Genomic DNA, 18069 nt, shown 5'->3' with positions numbered 1-18069 from the left:
CACCTTTTTGCCCGCACTGCCGGGAGAGGGCGGACGCGTACCACACAGTTTGGGCATGCCAGTACACACCAACAGTAGTACACCCCCCCACAAACACGTCAAGGGAGCAGTGGGAGGCCACCCTGCGGAGCGATGACCCTGCCTGCCAGCGATGGTTGGTAGAGAGAGCCATAGCGGCGATGGAGGCCAGTGGAATCCCGGAATTGGGATAGCCACCTTCTTTCCTCCCTCTTTTTTCTTTTCTTTTGAATAAAGATATTTTCAATCAATCAATCAATTAATCCCCTGGCTTCCCTGTCCATCATCGGGACGCAACGCGGTAAAGCGTCTCGGGCCCAGATATGATTCTGGGTTCGCAACAAGTACCGCGTTGGCTGAAATCCCAACTCCGCCATGTATTCTTTGAAATGTCCTGGTGCCACTCTATCCTGATACTACTCTGGATTTTAAGAGCCTTGTATGTGGGCTTAATATTCAACGACACACGGCTGTGTGGGCCGTGAGAAGTGCGGGTTACGTTTCAATGCCGTATAGATAGGTGCTCGGAAAGTCCGAGTACGCAATTAAATGCGATAACATTTCTTCACACATTCCTCCCGAATTCGTTGTTTAACGTTTGGTGTGCGGTTGTTTGAGACTTGTCTGACGAGTATTGTGAGGATCCATGTATAATTCGAGGTAAGGGGGGGGGGGGGGGGACCTTCTCGGCGTACCTTATACTAATTAAAGAGTCCCAATTGTTTCTAAGCAATAAGATGGTAGATGCTGTACAGTCATAACGGGTTATGACAACGTAAAGTAACTAAAAACCTTCTCGTAGGGTTTCCTGTCACCCTCCCCTTCAGGAGGAGATGCGCAGATGAGCGCATGTATGGTCCAAGGGGAAATGAGCAGCTGATAACGATATGCATTTAAACTCAGTATAAATGCATGTCGTTTTTATTCATTTCAACTCAGTTTAAATGCATATCGTTATCAGCTGCTATGACGAAACATGTCATAGCAGCTGATAACGACGTACATTTAAACAGAGTTATCTTCGTTACCCTGTCAGTAGTCACCCAAATAGCGGAGATCTTACTGACTCCGCCTTGTCTCGCCAGGTAAAAGATATGGGTCGGGCACAGAAAAAAATTTACGCCCTCCTTTAAAGCGGCCATAAAGACAAAATATAACTGTTCGATTTGCAAGAACTAGCCACTGGTAACTCGCCCAGCTCCACTCCAGCCACAAAATACTTTTTTTCACACGCACAAAAAAAAAAAAAAAAAAAAAAGAACGCGAGAAATACTTAACTTTTTTTTTTCAAATTTCGCGCTACAGTTGCATAATTTTGGCAAGGGTGACGTAAGATGTGCCAGGAGTAAAAACATTTTGTACGTTAACTACATGTTAGCATTCAAGTAATACAATTAAACAGAACTAGAGCCAGCTATGATGATGAAGCCGCAGATGGCCTCTACGAGGACATCGAATCAGCATTGAAGATGGCAACAAGACAGTTCAAAATTGTGATGGGTGACTTTAACGCAAAGGTCGATAACAAGCAAATGGGGGAAAGGTCAGCGGTAAAGTTCGGAACCGACAATCGCAGCAGTCGAGGAGATACACTGGTGGGGTTTGCAGAGAAAATTAACCTACGGTTGAGGATCACGTTCTTCTACAAACGAAAGAGCAGGAATGGACATGTAAAAGTCCCAATGGTACAACAGGAAACGAAATTGACTTCATTTTAAGTGACAACCAAGGTATTGTGCCAGAAGTAGAGGTGCTAAGATTCGGAGCAGCGATCATAGGATGGTTAGATGCAAGCTAAGGATGAATCTCAAAAGGAAAGTACTTAAATCGTGAAAAATAAGGAATCCCGCATGACGTCACTCTGAGCCATATCGCAGGAATTTAAATTAACTCTTCAAAACTAATTCGCGCTCCTAACGAGCAGAACGAGCAGAACGAGGTCAGTGTAGACAGGCTAAATGACAACCTGACAACGGCAATCAGAAAATGAGCAGCAGCTGTGGGAGGAGCAACATGTACAAACTGAAAAACTAACTAAGAAAACGAAGTAACTAATTGCCAAACATAAGAACATGAAAATGTCAGGTGCGGCGGATCAGATTGAATTAGCCGAGCTGTCGAAACAGTTTAACAGCAGTAAAACAAACGACCTTCGTGCAAATAGCATGGCAGTGATCCAGGAAACGTTCCAAATAGGGGGAAGCTTGAAAGCAACTAAGAGAAACCTAGCTATCGGCAAAGACAGGATGCGCGCACTCAGAGGCGGGCAGGGTAACATTATGCACAACTTGGACGAGATAATAAAGGTAGGAGAACGATCCCACATCAGGCTGTACTCCAGCGACGTTACGCCAGGGGAAACTACTGAGAGTATAAGATCAACTTGCGATGTCCAACTAGAAAGTAAAGAGGAACTTGGAAAGGCTCTCAAAGGCATGAAAACAGGAAAAGATGCAGGAGACGATGACACAACCGCTGTTCTTTTGAAAGAGGGAGGAGATATTGTACTGGAAAAGCTTGATGTACTATTTTCGGTATGCTTAAAGACTCAAAAAGTACCCTTAGCTTGAAAAAACGCCAACATTATTCCAATTCATAAAAAGGGAGATACCAAGAACCTCAAAAAATACAGACCCATTAGCCTACCAAAGTGTTAGATAGCCGCATAGGCGACAGCCTGGATTCCCAACAACCCAGAGAGCAGGCTGGGTTTAGGAAAGACTACTCAACCATGGATCACATCCGTGTCGTAAAACAAGTAATAAAAAAATTTGCAGAGTACACTAAGTCCCTTTACATGACATTGATAGATTTTGAGAGAGCGTTTGATTCCGTACTCACCGCAGCTGTGCTAGGAGCATTAAAAGACCAGGGAATAGAGGAGATTTACATAAGACGTCTCGAAGACATATATAAAGAATGCATGGGCACGATAACCCTCCCCAAGCAAAGCGATAAATTCTCGATCAGAAAGAGAGTAAGACAGGGAGATACCATCTCACCAAAACTATTCACAGCATGTCTGGAGGGGGTATTTAGAAAGTTTGACTGGGAACACACAGGGTTTATGATAAACGCGGAATACTTGAGCCGTTTGAGGCTTGAGGACGACATAGTCTGGCTGCGTGAGACTGAAGAACACATGCGAACAATGCTTGAGGAACTACAATCAAAAGCACGGCCGTGATGCTAAAAATAAATACGAATAAATCTAAAGTAATGAGGAATACGCATGCCAAAACCGTCCTGTTCAGCTTAGGAAACGAAACCCTAGAAGAAGTAAAAGAATATAACTACCTCGGACAGATGGTTAGTGCTGACCCCAACAACGAGAGAGAAATCCTGCGCAGAATAGGTATGGGTTGGGCAGCACTCGGCAAGCACTCCCAAATAATGAAAAGTAAGCTACCTCTGTCACACAAACGAAAAATCGATAACCAGTGCATACTGCCGGTGACGACATACGGAGCTGAAACTCCGCGCCTTACTAAATAACTATAAAGCAAAATTAGGTCGCCTCATCGGGCCATGGAACGAATCATGTTACGAATAACACTCAGGGACAAGAAACGAGCTACCGGGATCAGAGAACGAGCTGGTCTAATTCTAAGCGAGCATCTCGATCGATGAAAGCTCTACTGTCTTTCCTGCGAAGCACAGGACTTGATCAGACTCTTTAAACAGGACTCTATTCATGAGCGCGTCATCTTCATCACAGTTATCATCATCACCTCTTCATCGATTTCATTTTGTCGTACATCCGGTGTACCAAGCTAGGCGCCTTTGCCAGGCTAACCTCACCAGTATCATTAAAGACTATTCTCTCTCCCTGTAAAGTAGAAGCTATCATAGCTCAAGTAAAGAAAAAGAAATGGACTTGGACGGGCCATGTAGTGAGACTAACCGACAACAGGTGGAAAATTAGGGTAACAGAGCGGATACCAAGTGATGGGTCTAGAGGAAAGGGAAGGCCATTAACCCGGTGGAGGGATGAAATAAATCCGGGTGTAAATTGTGGACTCGAGCAGCGGAGGACAGGAGCGGTTGGAGGTCAACGGGGGAGGCCTTCGCCCTGCAGTGGACCTTATTAGGCGGATTCTGACGAGAGCACCCACTGCATTCGCCCAGTCATATTTCTTGACGGTGTCATGACTTGGGTCGGCGGGCGCTAATCGCAGAAACAAAATTCTGTGACGTCATAGCCAAATCGCCGGAAAGGTGCTGGGGAGTCGCCACTGCTTCATATGTTTTCTTTAATGATATCTCGGATATTTTTTTTTAAATCTGAGATAAAAATGGTAGCATTGTTATCAGGACAAAGCCGTCTTTCTAATGAAGCAAACTTACAATTTGTTTTCATGACCCCTTTAAGTCTTAAGTCCTCATCACGCTCTCACCACACTCCTTGTGCCTCTCACTCCTGGCAACATCACCACACTGGTCGTGGCCCCCCTATTTGGTTTCCACTTTGGCGGAATTGCTGAGCCATTTGCGCCACACTGCGCCAAGATCCCTGTTCCATGCTGCCTCAAAAGCCCATTTTGGTTAATTATTTCTCCATGCCTGCGTAAAAAAAAAAAAAAAAAAAGATCGTGGGCGTAAAATCAGGGAAAACACGTCCCTTTTGGGTGGGAGTGAAAACGAAACCAAATGTCGTGCTATAGTAGGAAGTTCGGTTTTTTTTTTTTTAGCAAAGGAGGTCATTAGGGAAGCGGGTCCCCACATCTTCGTCGAAAATTGGAATTTTGGATCGTTTGAAAGAAAGCGGAGAAAAATCATGCGTCCAGGACGGGAGCTGAACCCATAACTTTCGCAGTACGCGTCCGACGTTTTAACACGTCAGCTACCGGGGCACCTGTATTCCCACCAATTTTGTTGTGCATTTATAACATTCACTCTCGTCTTAACCTCTGAGGTGGGGATTGCAGCATCTGCGCTGTGTCAGGAGCAGTCTAATGGGGTACTTTCCGCAGTGGCTGAATGGCTAAGCCGCTGTTCAGCTGAGCCTGAGGTCGCAGGTTTGATCACGGTTGCAGCAGCCGCTTTTCTGATGGTCGTTAATAACAAAATCGCCCATGCATCGAAATCTGGGCGCACGCAATGGTTCTCATTTAATTAAAATAATTCGTAGACCCCAAGTGCGGCGTGCCTGATAGCCCAGACGTAGTTTCGGTGCATAGAAGACCCCAAATATCATTTTTTGGAGTTGACTGGTAGAACACTGCACGCGACTGCGGGGAAAGAAATAATCCTTTTGCCGCGGTGGGATGGCAGCTCCCGCTAACAGGACGGCCGGAATTCAACTCCTTATCAGAAGACGCACCCGCAGACTTTGACAAGTACCGCATTTATGCTTGATTGATTGTGGGGCTTAACGCACCGACGCTAGACAGGCGATGAGGCGCGCCGTAGTGAAGCCTCCGGATTAATTTCGACCGGCTGGGCATCTTTAACGTGCGCCGAAATCTCGAACACGGGCGTGTTCGCTTTTCGCCTCCATCAGAAAAGTGGCCTTCGCGGCCGGGAATCGAACCCGCGTCCTTGGGATCAGCATCACAACGCTTAGCCACTGAGCCACCGCGTTGGGTAGCATTTACGCTTCCAGCAGTAAAAAAAAAAATCATGGGCCATTCCACACTTTGAATATGGATGACAAGCGAAGCTTCCTAGCGCACGCCTCAGAATTTAGGTGAAATGTATTAGCAAACTTCATTTCTCTCGAGCGTTGATTGTGGTCAGCCTAGAGAAAGACACATTTAAGAACGCACACGTTTATTTTGACTCTACTGATTTAGACAGTGGTGCCTTTTGGCAACTTACCTACTCAAGATGTCTATCCACGTTTTGAGACGAAATCGTGTTGGACGGAAGCCCGTCTGCTTTTGAGACGTATAAGCTTGAGCTCTAAGCCACGTTCAGGTCTCCGAATGGTGTTCATTGCTAACTAATATACTGAAGGTGCATATCTAAGTGATGATACTCATAAGCCTGAGGTCCAAATCGTGTTTGAAATGGCGTACGACTATTTGGAAGCGGACACGGATAATTGCACACACTCCGGGACGCTCGTTTTCCGACGCCCCGCGTTCAGAGACACGTGGACCCTCGAAAGTGTTCGTTCTCAGACACCAATAATACATGAAACCGCAGCCACATAAGCTTCGCTTAAAGGGACTCTGCAACACTTCCGATAAACACTTTCACTCTTTCCTCCGCGTCTGGAAGCACTGCGAACGCAAAGTTATCGCCAGTCCGGAGCGACACTACGTGATCTGCTCGTCGGAGATCTGCGCCTTCCGTTTCTGCTTTGCAATTGTGGCATTTTATGAAAGGGGTATCGAATGCGTTCATTGCTGCAACTGAAGGAAAGCCAGCCAATAGCCTCTATAACACTCTAACGACGTAATTCGAGCGCTCGAAGAACGCCTAGACCGGGAAAGAGAAATTTATTTTGATTGATTGATTGATTGATTGATTGATTGATTGATTGATTGATTGATTGATTGATTGATTGATTGATTGATTGATTGATTGATTGTGTGGTTTAACGCACCGACAATACACAGGCGATGAGGCGCGCCGCAGTGGAGGGCTCCGGATCAATTTTGACCACCTGGGGGTCTCTAACGTGAGCCGAAATATCCAACACACGGGCGTTTTCGCTTTTCGCCTTCACCAGAAAAGCGGCCGCCGCTGTCGGGAATCAAACCCGAAAAAATTCTTTTGAGCAAGCTTCTAAGTAATCTGATGGGCATAGAGCAGTAATTTTGGCTGAGGTACTTTGCGACCGCTTATTTTAAGTACTGGGTGTGTTAGTCGACTACGTCCTACGAGCATTTAGGATATAAAAAGAAAGTCGAAAGATGCGTTTCAGGGTCCTTTTAATATGCTTTTAGCAGTATTAACTAAGGCGGAGCGGGCGATGCAATCCCCTCTTCTCTGTCTTCGCGCGGTTGGGTCAACCGGCACTGTCACCGTTCCCGATCTGAAACAGGCCGCTGACCCGTGCCCACAGAAGCCACGCGTCGCTACACTGATGGCACGCGTTGGAGGCACCGCGGTATGCGCTCAAGAAAGAGAACAAACCAGCAAAAGAGTACATGCCCAAAGTGAAGCCAAGAAAGAAAGAAATGACTATAAAAAGTTACCTGCGCCGTGAATGGGCTGTGTGCCCCTTTCTTGTTCAGATATGATTCACGATTTCCTGCATCTCTCACTCAGGTCTTTCCCGCTTCGCGTCGAAGTTTGCCTGCTTCTTTTGGAGTGAGGGATAAGCGCGCACGAGAATAATTGTTTTCATGACATAATGAGGTCATCTACGAATGATTTCATTTGCTGAAAGAGGAAAAACGTAGTAACGCAGTAAGCTTCTACTTTTGCGCGAGGCATTGGTCCTGCGATGTGGTTGGCTGGTTTAGCTCTACGGAAGTTTCCAATCGCAAGAAGTCCAATTCCAATTTTGTATCATTAGTACGTACGTTACTTGGCTCTGGAGATGAGAAACACGCCGTCCCCAGATCTGAGAAAGCACGAAGTTGGGAACCTGGTCTAGAAATCCCCAATGTTTAACGTTCATCTTAAGCGCAGAAAAAAACAGGGACATAGACAAGGACAAGCGCTTGTCCTTGTCTGCTGTGTCCCTGTTTTTTTTTGCGCTTAAGAAGAACGTTATGGAATACCAACTAGCCCGAACGCAAGCCCTTCCCGATGTTTGTAAACGGATCTCCAAATCAAAATGTAGCTGGCCTTCATGTTTTCTTATGACAACTTAAATTGGACCTAAACATGTCTCCCCTCAATGCATTTGTATAGAGTAGTGAAGCCGACTTTCAAAAGCTCGGGGTAGAGCTTGGTGTTCGTGAAGGTCGCTCTCCCTATACGTGTGTTTGCAGTGAAGCCTGCTCATAAAGAAAAAGGGAGTTATTTCGTGTTTCGCGCCAATACACGCTGAGCAATACAAAACTCATTACGAGATTAAACCCCGAAACATAACACGGCGGCGTAACTCGGTGACATAATTCGGTGACATAACACAAAGTGAGCGCTCCCATTGTTCTACTTTTCTAGAGCCGGGACTTTTAAAGACGATAGGCTTTATTGTGCTACTTAAACGCAGAAATTTTGGTCTGTCTGTCTGTATATCTGTCTGTAACTCGATTCAGCCACCCGGCCAAAGTAAAACTTAACCTGCGCAATAGTCTTATGTACCCACAGCCAAATCTAAACGTCTAAGTCCGGTGTCAGTGTTCATACTTGTCAACGTTGTTGAACAAGAACTATACAATACGCAAACACAAGGCAGATAATCAAAACATAAGTGATATTTGCAGTGTTCCTTTATTTAAAAAATTATGGTTGCGTGGTTTTCGCAATAGCAACTTAAATACTACGTCAACTGCAGAAAACAGTCGCCTGCTGTTGCCCGCACTACAATAGCTCCTGGCGGCATTTACGAAATAAAATGGTAACAGCAACGGAATGTTCCACCAGATAGGTTCCACGTTCCGCTGGGAACGCTCGTGGAGTAGGGCAACGTGGTTCAATATTGTAACGTAGTATTTTGGTTACATACTGCCGCTACTGTAGCATGAAGATCGGAAGGAAAAAGTCGAGACGTCGAACAGGTTTTAAAGTTAACTTGTTTACTTTACAGATGACATTGGTGACATTTAGCACATATGAATTAGAATGAATACACTTGTTACATAGATGAGAAAGACAGTCAAAGATTAAGGGTACTTAGCGGGACATAGTTGGCGGGCGAATGGCTCCCGGCGGGAGGGCACGACGACCGGCAGCAAGCGGCTCTCCCGGTGTTGCTCTCTCTCAATCGCCAGAGGGGCCGCGTTATATTTGCTTTGGGGGGACGCATTGGGGGAAAAAGCTCATCCTAGCGTGTGCGGACTATCGGGAGCAAGTCTTAGGCACACCCGTAGCCAATCAGGAAGACGCTTCTAAGCTCCAATCAGACATGTCCCCGCCAAAGTGAAAAGGACCAAAAACACAGACACAAGGTTTCGACTCGAAAACGCGCGCTTGGAGAATTACGGGCGTAGAGCAAGTAGTTAGACAAAACGCACTAAAGTAAACAGGGGAAAAGGGAAGGTCGTCGGAAGAACACAGCGGCCCGCGTAGGCGCGCAACGGGGGGTCGGAGACGCCAGTGCGTGCGGTAACAGAAGCCGAGGCGAGGGTTCGCTTCCCCCAACAGCCGTCGTCTCCCGGTCGGCCAACGGGCAGACACACGCGCCGGAGCCGTTTCTCAGAAAAAAGGGCCAGGGCCCAGCCGTGTCCGAAGCGCTTTCACACAAACACTAGGGAGGGAGAGCCCCGGCGGCCGCACAGAACTAAAAAACAACCAGAAAACATCAAGGGATCTCCTCTTCGCGACAATATAAACGTTGTAGTAGGGTGCCTCAATTCACGCGCATCTCCACCGTACGAAAGGGCTGGCATCGAGGCACCCGACTTGGAGCAGTGGAACGCGGTAAATTTAAATTGACTTGAGCATGCCTCTAGCGTGTTATCTTGGGAGGGACACAACGGGGAGAGGAACAGCATGAAAGGTGAGCGGGAAAGCGAAGGGAGGCATTTACTTGTCAGAGGCGCCAGTCGACTATCATCTTTCGTCGACATTTGCAACGTAATATTACGCGAGAAGCCAGGAAAGGTTGGCTTCTCTCAGTGCTTGGGCCAACCTCTACATTTATAATAAATGTTTCTGTTTTCAAAAGCATGTCCGGTAGCCCATATACTCAAAGGTGAATCAAAGGAAACCTCGTAAGGGTTACTGACTGAGCTTTGCTTTTTAGATTACGAAGATCCGTGTGGTTCAATCTCGGTTTTTTTTTTATGAAGCCACATGCCCGACACGTGAAGCAGCTACGCCGACTAAAAGCGCATTGTCTACGCACGGTCGGGCAGTGGGTTCAGCGTACAGCATGCGCGCACAATGTAGAACTGCGCCTCGAAGCGTCGAGAGCAGAATCCTTCCTCGAACTCCAACCGCCTGCAATTTACGCGCGCGCGTGCGTAAACGAGGCGTCCACCACCCGGGATAAGCGGCGCCGATGCTCAGGAAAAAAGAAAACTCATAGCGCCTTTCTCGTAAGCGTGGACTTCGGCAGCGTGCATAAGATGTGCACCAGTGGCGCCCGGCATAAACACTGTCATCGAGCCCCACTTGCGTCGCCGAGCTAGCGTGACTGGGCACCACAGAGAACACAAGGCGTCCTGGCTTGCTCTTCCATCTCCTTCTCACGTTGTAACGTCACTTTGGTGACTCGTATGCTTGTATTTGACTTCTACCAATGAACTGACGCGGCTCAGGTGCCGACGCGGCGCTCAGGTCTTGTTGTCTCAATGGCGCTGACATGACTTCTAAAGAACGTTCCCTGTGGGTGAAGAAGGATATGGCGAAGATTCTTAGTCTCGGTGGTGCTTCCTCATTGACGGATTCGGAGCGGTTGTTTGGGCCGAAGAGTGTGGGTGTGGGCGTTCAGCTCTACTGCCGTACCGCCCGGGCATTCGACCATACTATTTGCACTCGCTGCTGCGAGTGCAGACACGCGGGGAACGCTCCGTCTCTGTTTGGTCAGGCTTTCCGCGATGTTTTTCACGCAACCAATACGGCTTCCGGAAAGTTTCTGACCGAGAAAGCACTTTTTTTGACAAAAACGAGCAGGATTAAACATTTTGTGAGCTTTTCGCATGTCCCCGTGTCTTACCTCACTGGAACATGCGGTCTAGTTCTGCACCCTGTACACTCTTCATATGCCACTTTCCTGCCCGTGCTTTGAATTCTCCCGAGACGATCGGGGATTTGGTGTTTTGAATTGATTGATCAAGAAATTGTCTTTATTCAATGAGGGGGCCCGCAGCCCAAGGGGAGGGGGGACTTTTAGGAACGAGTATTTGGGTGGCCCGTTTTCATACCTTCTGCCATTCATGCTATCTTAAAGGATTCATCGGGCTCGCATCATACTGCTCTAAAGAGACCACTTTTCAGCGTGTTGGGGCCAATTTCCTCGAACAAAGATGGTTCGCTGCGTACTAATCCAAGATAGGCATTTAGGACAGAAGGAGCTTGCCATTTTTCGAGCAAGGCATCCCTAGCCCAGCTGAAGCTTGGTGCGGTGCCATATTACATGGTAGATGTCTGCCACTACTTGTGACCTGGAGAAGGTGCACGTGTGTGCCGATATAGAGGACGCGGTTCCGTTGAACCATTTACGTATAATGTCCGGCGTGTAGGCTGCATTTGCATAATACAGACGTTGCTATAGACAAAGTGGTTTCGCGCCGGCGTAGCTAGGTAGAACTTCGCGGAGAATTAGAACTTGTAGATGCGTGTGCCTATCAGGACGCGAAAACAAAGCTTGGTCAACAGTCTCATTTACCGGAATTTGGAGTGCCACCCTCATTTCGCAGGTTAGATGCACGCTATGATGTAATACTTCTGTTTTCACTGAGAAGGCCAAAATGTTCACTGAACGGGGAACTGCTACCGGTAGTAGCCCTGCTTGGGCACGTCGGATAGCGAGTGTTAGAAAGTGAAACGGTTGTCCAGCACAGCAGCCTTGTATCTCAGGAGCAACAAAGTTATGTGTAGCATTGTGTACTCATTTACCATGTGTTGGAAACACGCGCTTCCGTACTTTTTCGAACAACGGAAGACCCTCTTTCTACATCTACTGACTAAAGCTTGGTCAGTGGGCTTATAATCAGAAAAAACAAAACAAAAAAAAACCAACAAGGTAGGCTTATAAGAATGATCAAAGAAAGGAGGCCCCACCAAACATGACTTGAATGCCGTTCCTAACTTCTCTAACGTTCTTTTTATTCTCCGTTATGAAAGCAGGCACGTTCGTCCTGGGGTGAGGGCCGGTACCATGGTTGGGAGCACGTCTTCAGAATAATAATAATTAAAATAAATCAGCAAGAATCACGTTTAACGTCTGTACAGTTTATGCAGCGCTCACGCATATTCACGGCTTCTTTATGCAAAACCTACGCCTCTTATTAATTGTAATTCTCCGCCGCATGCATGCCAAGTACTAGAGGCTGGCCTAAATTCACGGAATATGTTTTTTACCACCCATTGACCCTTAACCCACAAGCTCAATCTACATATTCGATGAAGATGTATTAGACTGAATACGGTAGCTTTCCCGCGCACAATTTTGAAGTGAGAATATCATTTATCAGTCACGCTTGGCCCTGCGCTTGAGATATTCCTTTTTCCCGGTTTATGCTGTCTATAGATAAAGCTTACGTTTGAGGCACTTGCTATCCACGGTAAATTCGTTGTGTAATTCCGGCGCAACTAGGGCCTGTAGACACAAAATTTCCTACGCATAAGTTCTCTACGTGTCTACAGGAACGACTCCAGTGATGTGCTGTCTTGTGCATTCCATATTGGGAAATAATCATTTCATGGTGGGCAGAGAGGAACAATAAACATCTCCACTAACGTGAAACCTGTGGAGGGGCGAAGCATGCAGTGTATACCGTATTTACTCGCATAATGATCGCACTCGCGTAATGATCGCACCCCTGAAGTTCGTCGTCAAAATACAACTTTTTTTAATTACCACGCAATGCTCGCACCCTGAACTTGTCGTATGCGTGACAAGTTTGATGACGATAGTCGTGCTTACCTTAGTTTCCTCCTCTTTCAAAGCGGGCATGGCTACGTTATTGCCGCGGACTTGATGATATTGGCGATATCGGCAAGCATGAGTTCATCATTGGTGCGGAAGAAACTCTCACTAAATGCACATAATGTACTCACGAGACATATAAAAAAACGAGCTCGGCTTGCGGCGTCGGCAGCCGTGTCTTGATGTCCCACACTGTGACAGCAGCAGCCACTTATTGTTCGACCTGTTCTCACCTCGCAGCAAACTCGTTTCGGCGCGTTCCGTAATTCCGTAATTCCGGCGCGTTGCGTAATAAAAACACTGCATTTTGCGTCACTCGGTGGTCATTCGGTGGTCGGTGGAGTTGTTATGTTTTTATTTGTCATGTTGATTATGTTCACGAGATTTATCGGAAACATTCTGACCTGCAACTTGCGTTTTCTGCGCTCAAACGTTTTTGGCGAAAAATTTACCTCGCGTAATGATCGCACCCCTAAATTTGCATCATATTTTTGGGAAAAAGAAAGTGCGATCATTACGCGAGTAAATACGGTAAGTGTATTCTTGGCGCCTTAACGTTTTTGACAACGAAGATGAAACCGTTGGGGGGTAGAGGTGTATATACAGCTTTGCTGTAAAGGTCTCTTGTCTTTGAAGCACGAAGCTCTCTAGCGTGAGGCGTAAACGATGTCCCGGTGTTTTTTAGCACGCGTTACGTTCTAGCGTGAAGCATAAACGAGTTTCCAGGTGTTTTAGTACCGTGGCTACATGAAACGATTACGACGATTACGACAACGACGACAGGAGACGCTAACAGCCCCAGCCCCTAAGGGGCTTCGCTGCTAACATGGCCGAAGCATGACTTTGAGGGAACATCAGCAGCCTGCTTATGATGATACTCTTGATGATACCTCCAAATTTTAAATTACTTCACCACTCCTGTGCTATGCCGTTGTTGTATACACTAGTCGAAGAAACTAGCTCTGGTATTCTGAATTCCTCCTCCACCCGAGCCTACAGTCGAGGAGATCCTTGAAAGCGATGTTTGCATGTAAAAACATTGCGGTATTCTCCCCTCAGCCGAGTCGAGGAAACGCATGGAGTGAAGGACGCAGTCAGAATACGCCCATAAACCTCTTCGTCTTACGACAGGGAAACAAGAGTAACTTGTTCATGTGAAGATGGATCTTTAAATTCGTAACTGTTTAGCCATTGGATTCCTGCAATGCTGCACTGGCTGGAATGGCTAAGTATGGGTTTAATCTGTTTACAAAAAGATAAACTATTCTCACCGGTGCCAATTATTCATTTGGAGGTTTTGTCAATGTTGACCGCCTTGTCGAACTGGGGACCAGAAGGGATAGGTTTATAACGCTCCGTACAGGGACGACTGATTCACCTGAGAAATGCAAAATCATGCAAGATGTGCGCAAAATTCAAGTATTTCTTTCAAGTATTTATATAACCCGCCAGAAGTATATATAAATATTTTAACTGTGTGCATAAGGTCAAAGGAAACTTAGGCAGTGCAAGAAAGGCGTGCATTCCAGCATATCGTGAGGCTCGCAACCGAAGATGAACACGGTTGCAACACAACTGATAGAGAGGTGGAGTTAGCACGAAAACTTCCCACGGCAACTATATATGGAGCAGTTTTATATGCAGTTAACATTGCAATTTACATTGAGTTAACATTACAGCTAACGAAATGCTTTCACCGTGATTCCCAGGGAATGCGACAGATAGTTGTGGATTGGCTTTGGTCAACTGGTTCACCGGGAACCTATTGAAAGCCCAGAACCTAGCTTTTTCTGACTGGTTCTCCTCATGGTCTGTCTTATCTCTGTGTGTTTGGATTGGTTTGTAGAGCCAACTATCTTACCAGACTTGTTGATGCCCAACTCTAGCCTTCCTGACCGGCTGTCCTTGAGGTCTGTCTGATCTTTTTGTGGTGCCGCAGCTGGGCCACGGTGGTGCGGCCAACGGGCTGCCGTCGGCGGAGGGCGTGGTGGTGCCGGACGTGGTCCCTCGCGGGCCCCTGCTCGACCACAGCGCCCAGAAGGACAAGCGCCTGCTGGCCCAGCAGGGATCGCTGGGAAGGCGCCGGAAGCCCTCCAGGGGAACCCTCCACGCCTTCTTCTCCGCCCTGCACCGCTGGGGACCCGACAACGGCGGCAGCGGCACTCAGGACGGCCAGCGGGAACACGACCGCAGGAACTCCGCCGCGGCGCCACCAGCTACGCCGGCCAAGGGCTCTGCACGGCCGCCAGCTACTAAACACGGCGTTCAGCCGACGGCCCCTCACGGCGGCCCCACACTGCCCTCCACGGACATCAACGGTGAGCTATCTAGCACCGCAGGACGAACGTAGACAAATGTCTTTCCAGTGCGATAGCGTATAAAAAGTGTACTGGTGTCACGTAGTTCGAAAGTAGAGGCTGTCTACATCCAGTGACTATAGACCACAAGCGCCTTCTGGTTCAGTCCTAGCTTCGCTTACGCCGAATCTCCCGGCCACCATCTGTCCTCCGTAAGCTGGAAGTGCATAGACGTGGGAGAGCCAAGGTGGGATAGGACATTTGAAAGGCATGCTACCACGGTCTTGCGCAACCACCGGAATAATTGACGGTCGGGTTACGTAGCAAGGGGTTCGGGTGTTCGCGCTGATCCTCTGTCTTTCTCACGAAAAGCCTTTTTGAGCCACTCATTTAATTCCTCTTCTCGAGTTTTACGTAATACAACTCGAAGAAATCAGCACCATATGCTGCAAACGTTAATATACATAAAAATTAGTCCACCTTCGCAATTGAGATGCGAACACTGAGGAAGCAGCGGATCGGGTGGCCTTCACTAGCTTTACCTTGACTTTTATTAGGTCTGCACATCTTATCGGTAGAACGGACACTGATCATCGATCGCACGCCGTCTCTCTCAAATATAAGAACACCTGCACGTCAAAGATTACGTTACCACTAGGGGCATAGAAATCCCTGACGCGGGCCTCCCCACACCTGCTCGTCGGCCCCTTGCCTCCTCGCCACTTTCCCTCACACTTCTTGGCCGAGCATTTTTCTTCCTCTCCACTTTGCTGAGCCGCGTTTTGAGCGACGGCTGGCGCGGGTGGACTTCAAGCTTAAACAGATCCACTGGGAAAATTAGACCAGCTTGGTCATGTCGACAAAGTCCGGGAGGCATAGCATATCGACGAAAGCTAAATGTTTCGAGCTACGGGACGTACCCGCTCGCGATAATGCGGGCCCCGTCACTGGATGTCAGCTCCACTGATCTTGTTGGCCTTCGCAAGGCAGCTCTCTTTCTTACATTTTTTGAGGGGGAAGGAGGGGGGGGGGGTTCTTTGAGGTCGCGTCGGTGGTGCCTTTGCTGGAATTCCGAGTGACGTCCTCTAGGTAACAACTAGGTAACACAAAAAAATACGGCGTTTCTGACAACCAGACGGTACACAGAGTGGACGGCAGCACAGAGAATTAAAAGCAGGGTAATTCAGTTGAAAAAAAAATGGTGGGTAAAATTTGGTCTCGGTTGGGTTCAAACCTTCGACCTCATAAATGCGAGAGTAGAACGTTTCCCAACACCACCACAATTCGGCGACTATACCTGACTAAACGCGAACCGGGTGACTGTGTTACCATCTCCCACCTAGAAGCTTGTGTTAGAGACATGTGCTGAGAACTACATGAGTAATCTGAGCATGCTAATTACAGAAGTGGCAGTTAAAAGGGAGTCACAGCAACGTAGCAACCGCCGTGTGGCTCAGTGGCTGTGGTGTTGTACTGCTGATGCCAAGGATGCGGATTGGATCCTGGCCACTGCGGCTGCTTTTCAGGTGAAGGCGAAACGCCCTGTGTGTCGAGATTTCGGCGCACGTTAAAGATCCCCAGGTTAATTCGGAATTAATCCGGAGCCTTCCACCAAGGCGCGCCTCATAGCCCGGGTGTTGCTTCAGCGAGTTGAACCCCACAATCAATCATTGATGACGTAGCGAAGAAGAGACGCAGAATGGAACGGATAATAATAGGACACATTCGGCGATCGAACACTGATGCTTTCGCATCATTTCGCAACTGAACACGGATGCTTTCGCAACTGAAGCATTATTAGGCATGCTTATGTGTCCACGTGTTTTTTCTTTCATGAGGAGGGGAGGGGCTGGTATCTCGCCTTTTTTTACGCAATTTTTAGCCCATATGCGGCGACTATAATCTGCAGCCTCAACAGCAAATTCAGTGTCTAGTTTTGATTAAAATAACAGTGCGCCGTTACTGTAATGTACTTGCGCTCTTTCAAACGTTCATACGGTCTCCGTTAAGCTAAATAATGCTCGTCTAGTAGAACCAGTGCTATAGTTGGGGAAGATGCTTGCATATGTGCATCGTGTGTGGTGTGTGTGTGTGGGTTGGTGGGTGGGTGGGTGTGTGTGTGTGGGTGTCTGCGTGCGTGTGCATGCGTGTGCGTGAGTGTGCGTGCGTGCGTGTGTGTGTCTGTGTGGGGGGGGGGGGGCGCGTGCGTGCGCGTGTGTGCGTGTGCGTGAGTGCGTGCGTGCGTGTGTACGCGTGTGCGTGTGTGCGTGTGTGCGCGTGTGCGCGTGCGTACGTGCGTGTTAGTCGAACGTGCCGTTCTGCCACGTCGGTTTTCTCAAAACCTCCCGTGTAAACACGTTTGCCGTCAAATATTGGCACTCCGAAATCTTGACACACGGGGGCATTTCTGCTTTGCTTTTTTTTCCTTTCGCCAGACCAATGAACTGCGTGGCCAGAAATCGAATCCGAGTCCTGGTGCTCAGCAGATCAGCGGCTTAGCTCCAGACCCACCGCGAGGGGTGCAACCGCGAGCCGACGTTAATGTGCGAGTGAGCTTAGTGGTCGCGGCAAAATACAAAGCTATGGGAAGGGTCATCGCACGGTGCCGACGCACGGGAACCGGGAAGGTTGAGAGGAGCGGATTAACGAAATCCATGAGAGAGAGGAGGACGTAATCGAATATGCACACGGACGAGGGATATCGGAACTGCAAATTAAATCACTGGGACTGAAAGTATCGACGTACAAAGTGCAAAGGGCGCTCAGATTCGCACGAAGCCAGTCGCCGATTTTTCTTCGTCCTCTCTCTCTGTTTCTTTTCTTTTTTTTTTTCGCTCCGAATGCTGAAGGCGCGTGCGCTTCGGTTTACGTCGCGACGTATAGCCGCACGATGATAAAAAGGAGAGTAGGCTTCATTTAGTTTTCTTTCCCGGCGGCGCGCATTTCGAGCCACCGAAGAATATCGGTCATCGGTGGTATTCGCGGCAGCCGGAAGAACCGTGTTCAAAAACACGTTCGCCCGTCGGCGCGTGCTAACCTGAGGCCGGCGACGCTTTTATGCCCCTCCGGTTTTTCGCTTGCCTTTGACTGCTT

The 18069-nt window shown here is 48.0% G+C and overlaps 1 protein-coding gene across 3 annotated transcripts in view; it reads left to right on the top strand.

Moving 5' to 3' along the window:
* LOC144145708 (uncharacterized) overlaps window positions 1–18069 on the top strand; it is a 183868-nt gene that overhangs the window by 86090 nt on the left and 79709 nt on the right. For all 3 annotated transcript variants that reach the window (XM_077677392.1, XM_077677394.1, XM_077677393.1), the window contains exon 3: window positions 14619–14997. In XM_077677392.1, the coding sequence (XP_077533518.1) occupies window positions 14619–14997 (379 nt within the window). The remainder of the gene's footprint in view (window positions 1–14618; window positions 14998–18069) is intronic.

The sequence above is a fragment of the Haemaphysalis longicornis genome, unplaced genomic scaffold, assembly GCF_048455015.1.
Source record: "Haemaphysalis longicornis isolate Haplotype H1 unplaced genomic scaffold, Haemaphysalis longicornis Haplotype H1 scaffold_7, whole genome shotgun sequence".
Classification (NCBI taxonomy): Eukaryota; Metazoa; Arthropoda; class Arachnida; order Ixodida; family Ixodidae; genus Haemaphysalis; species Haemaphysalis longicornis.
Note: the sequence above shows the minus strand (reverse complement) of the source record. Positions and strands in the feature narration are given on the sequence as shown.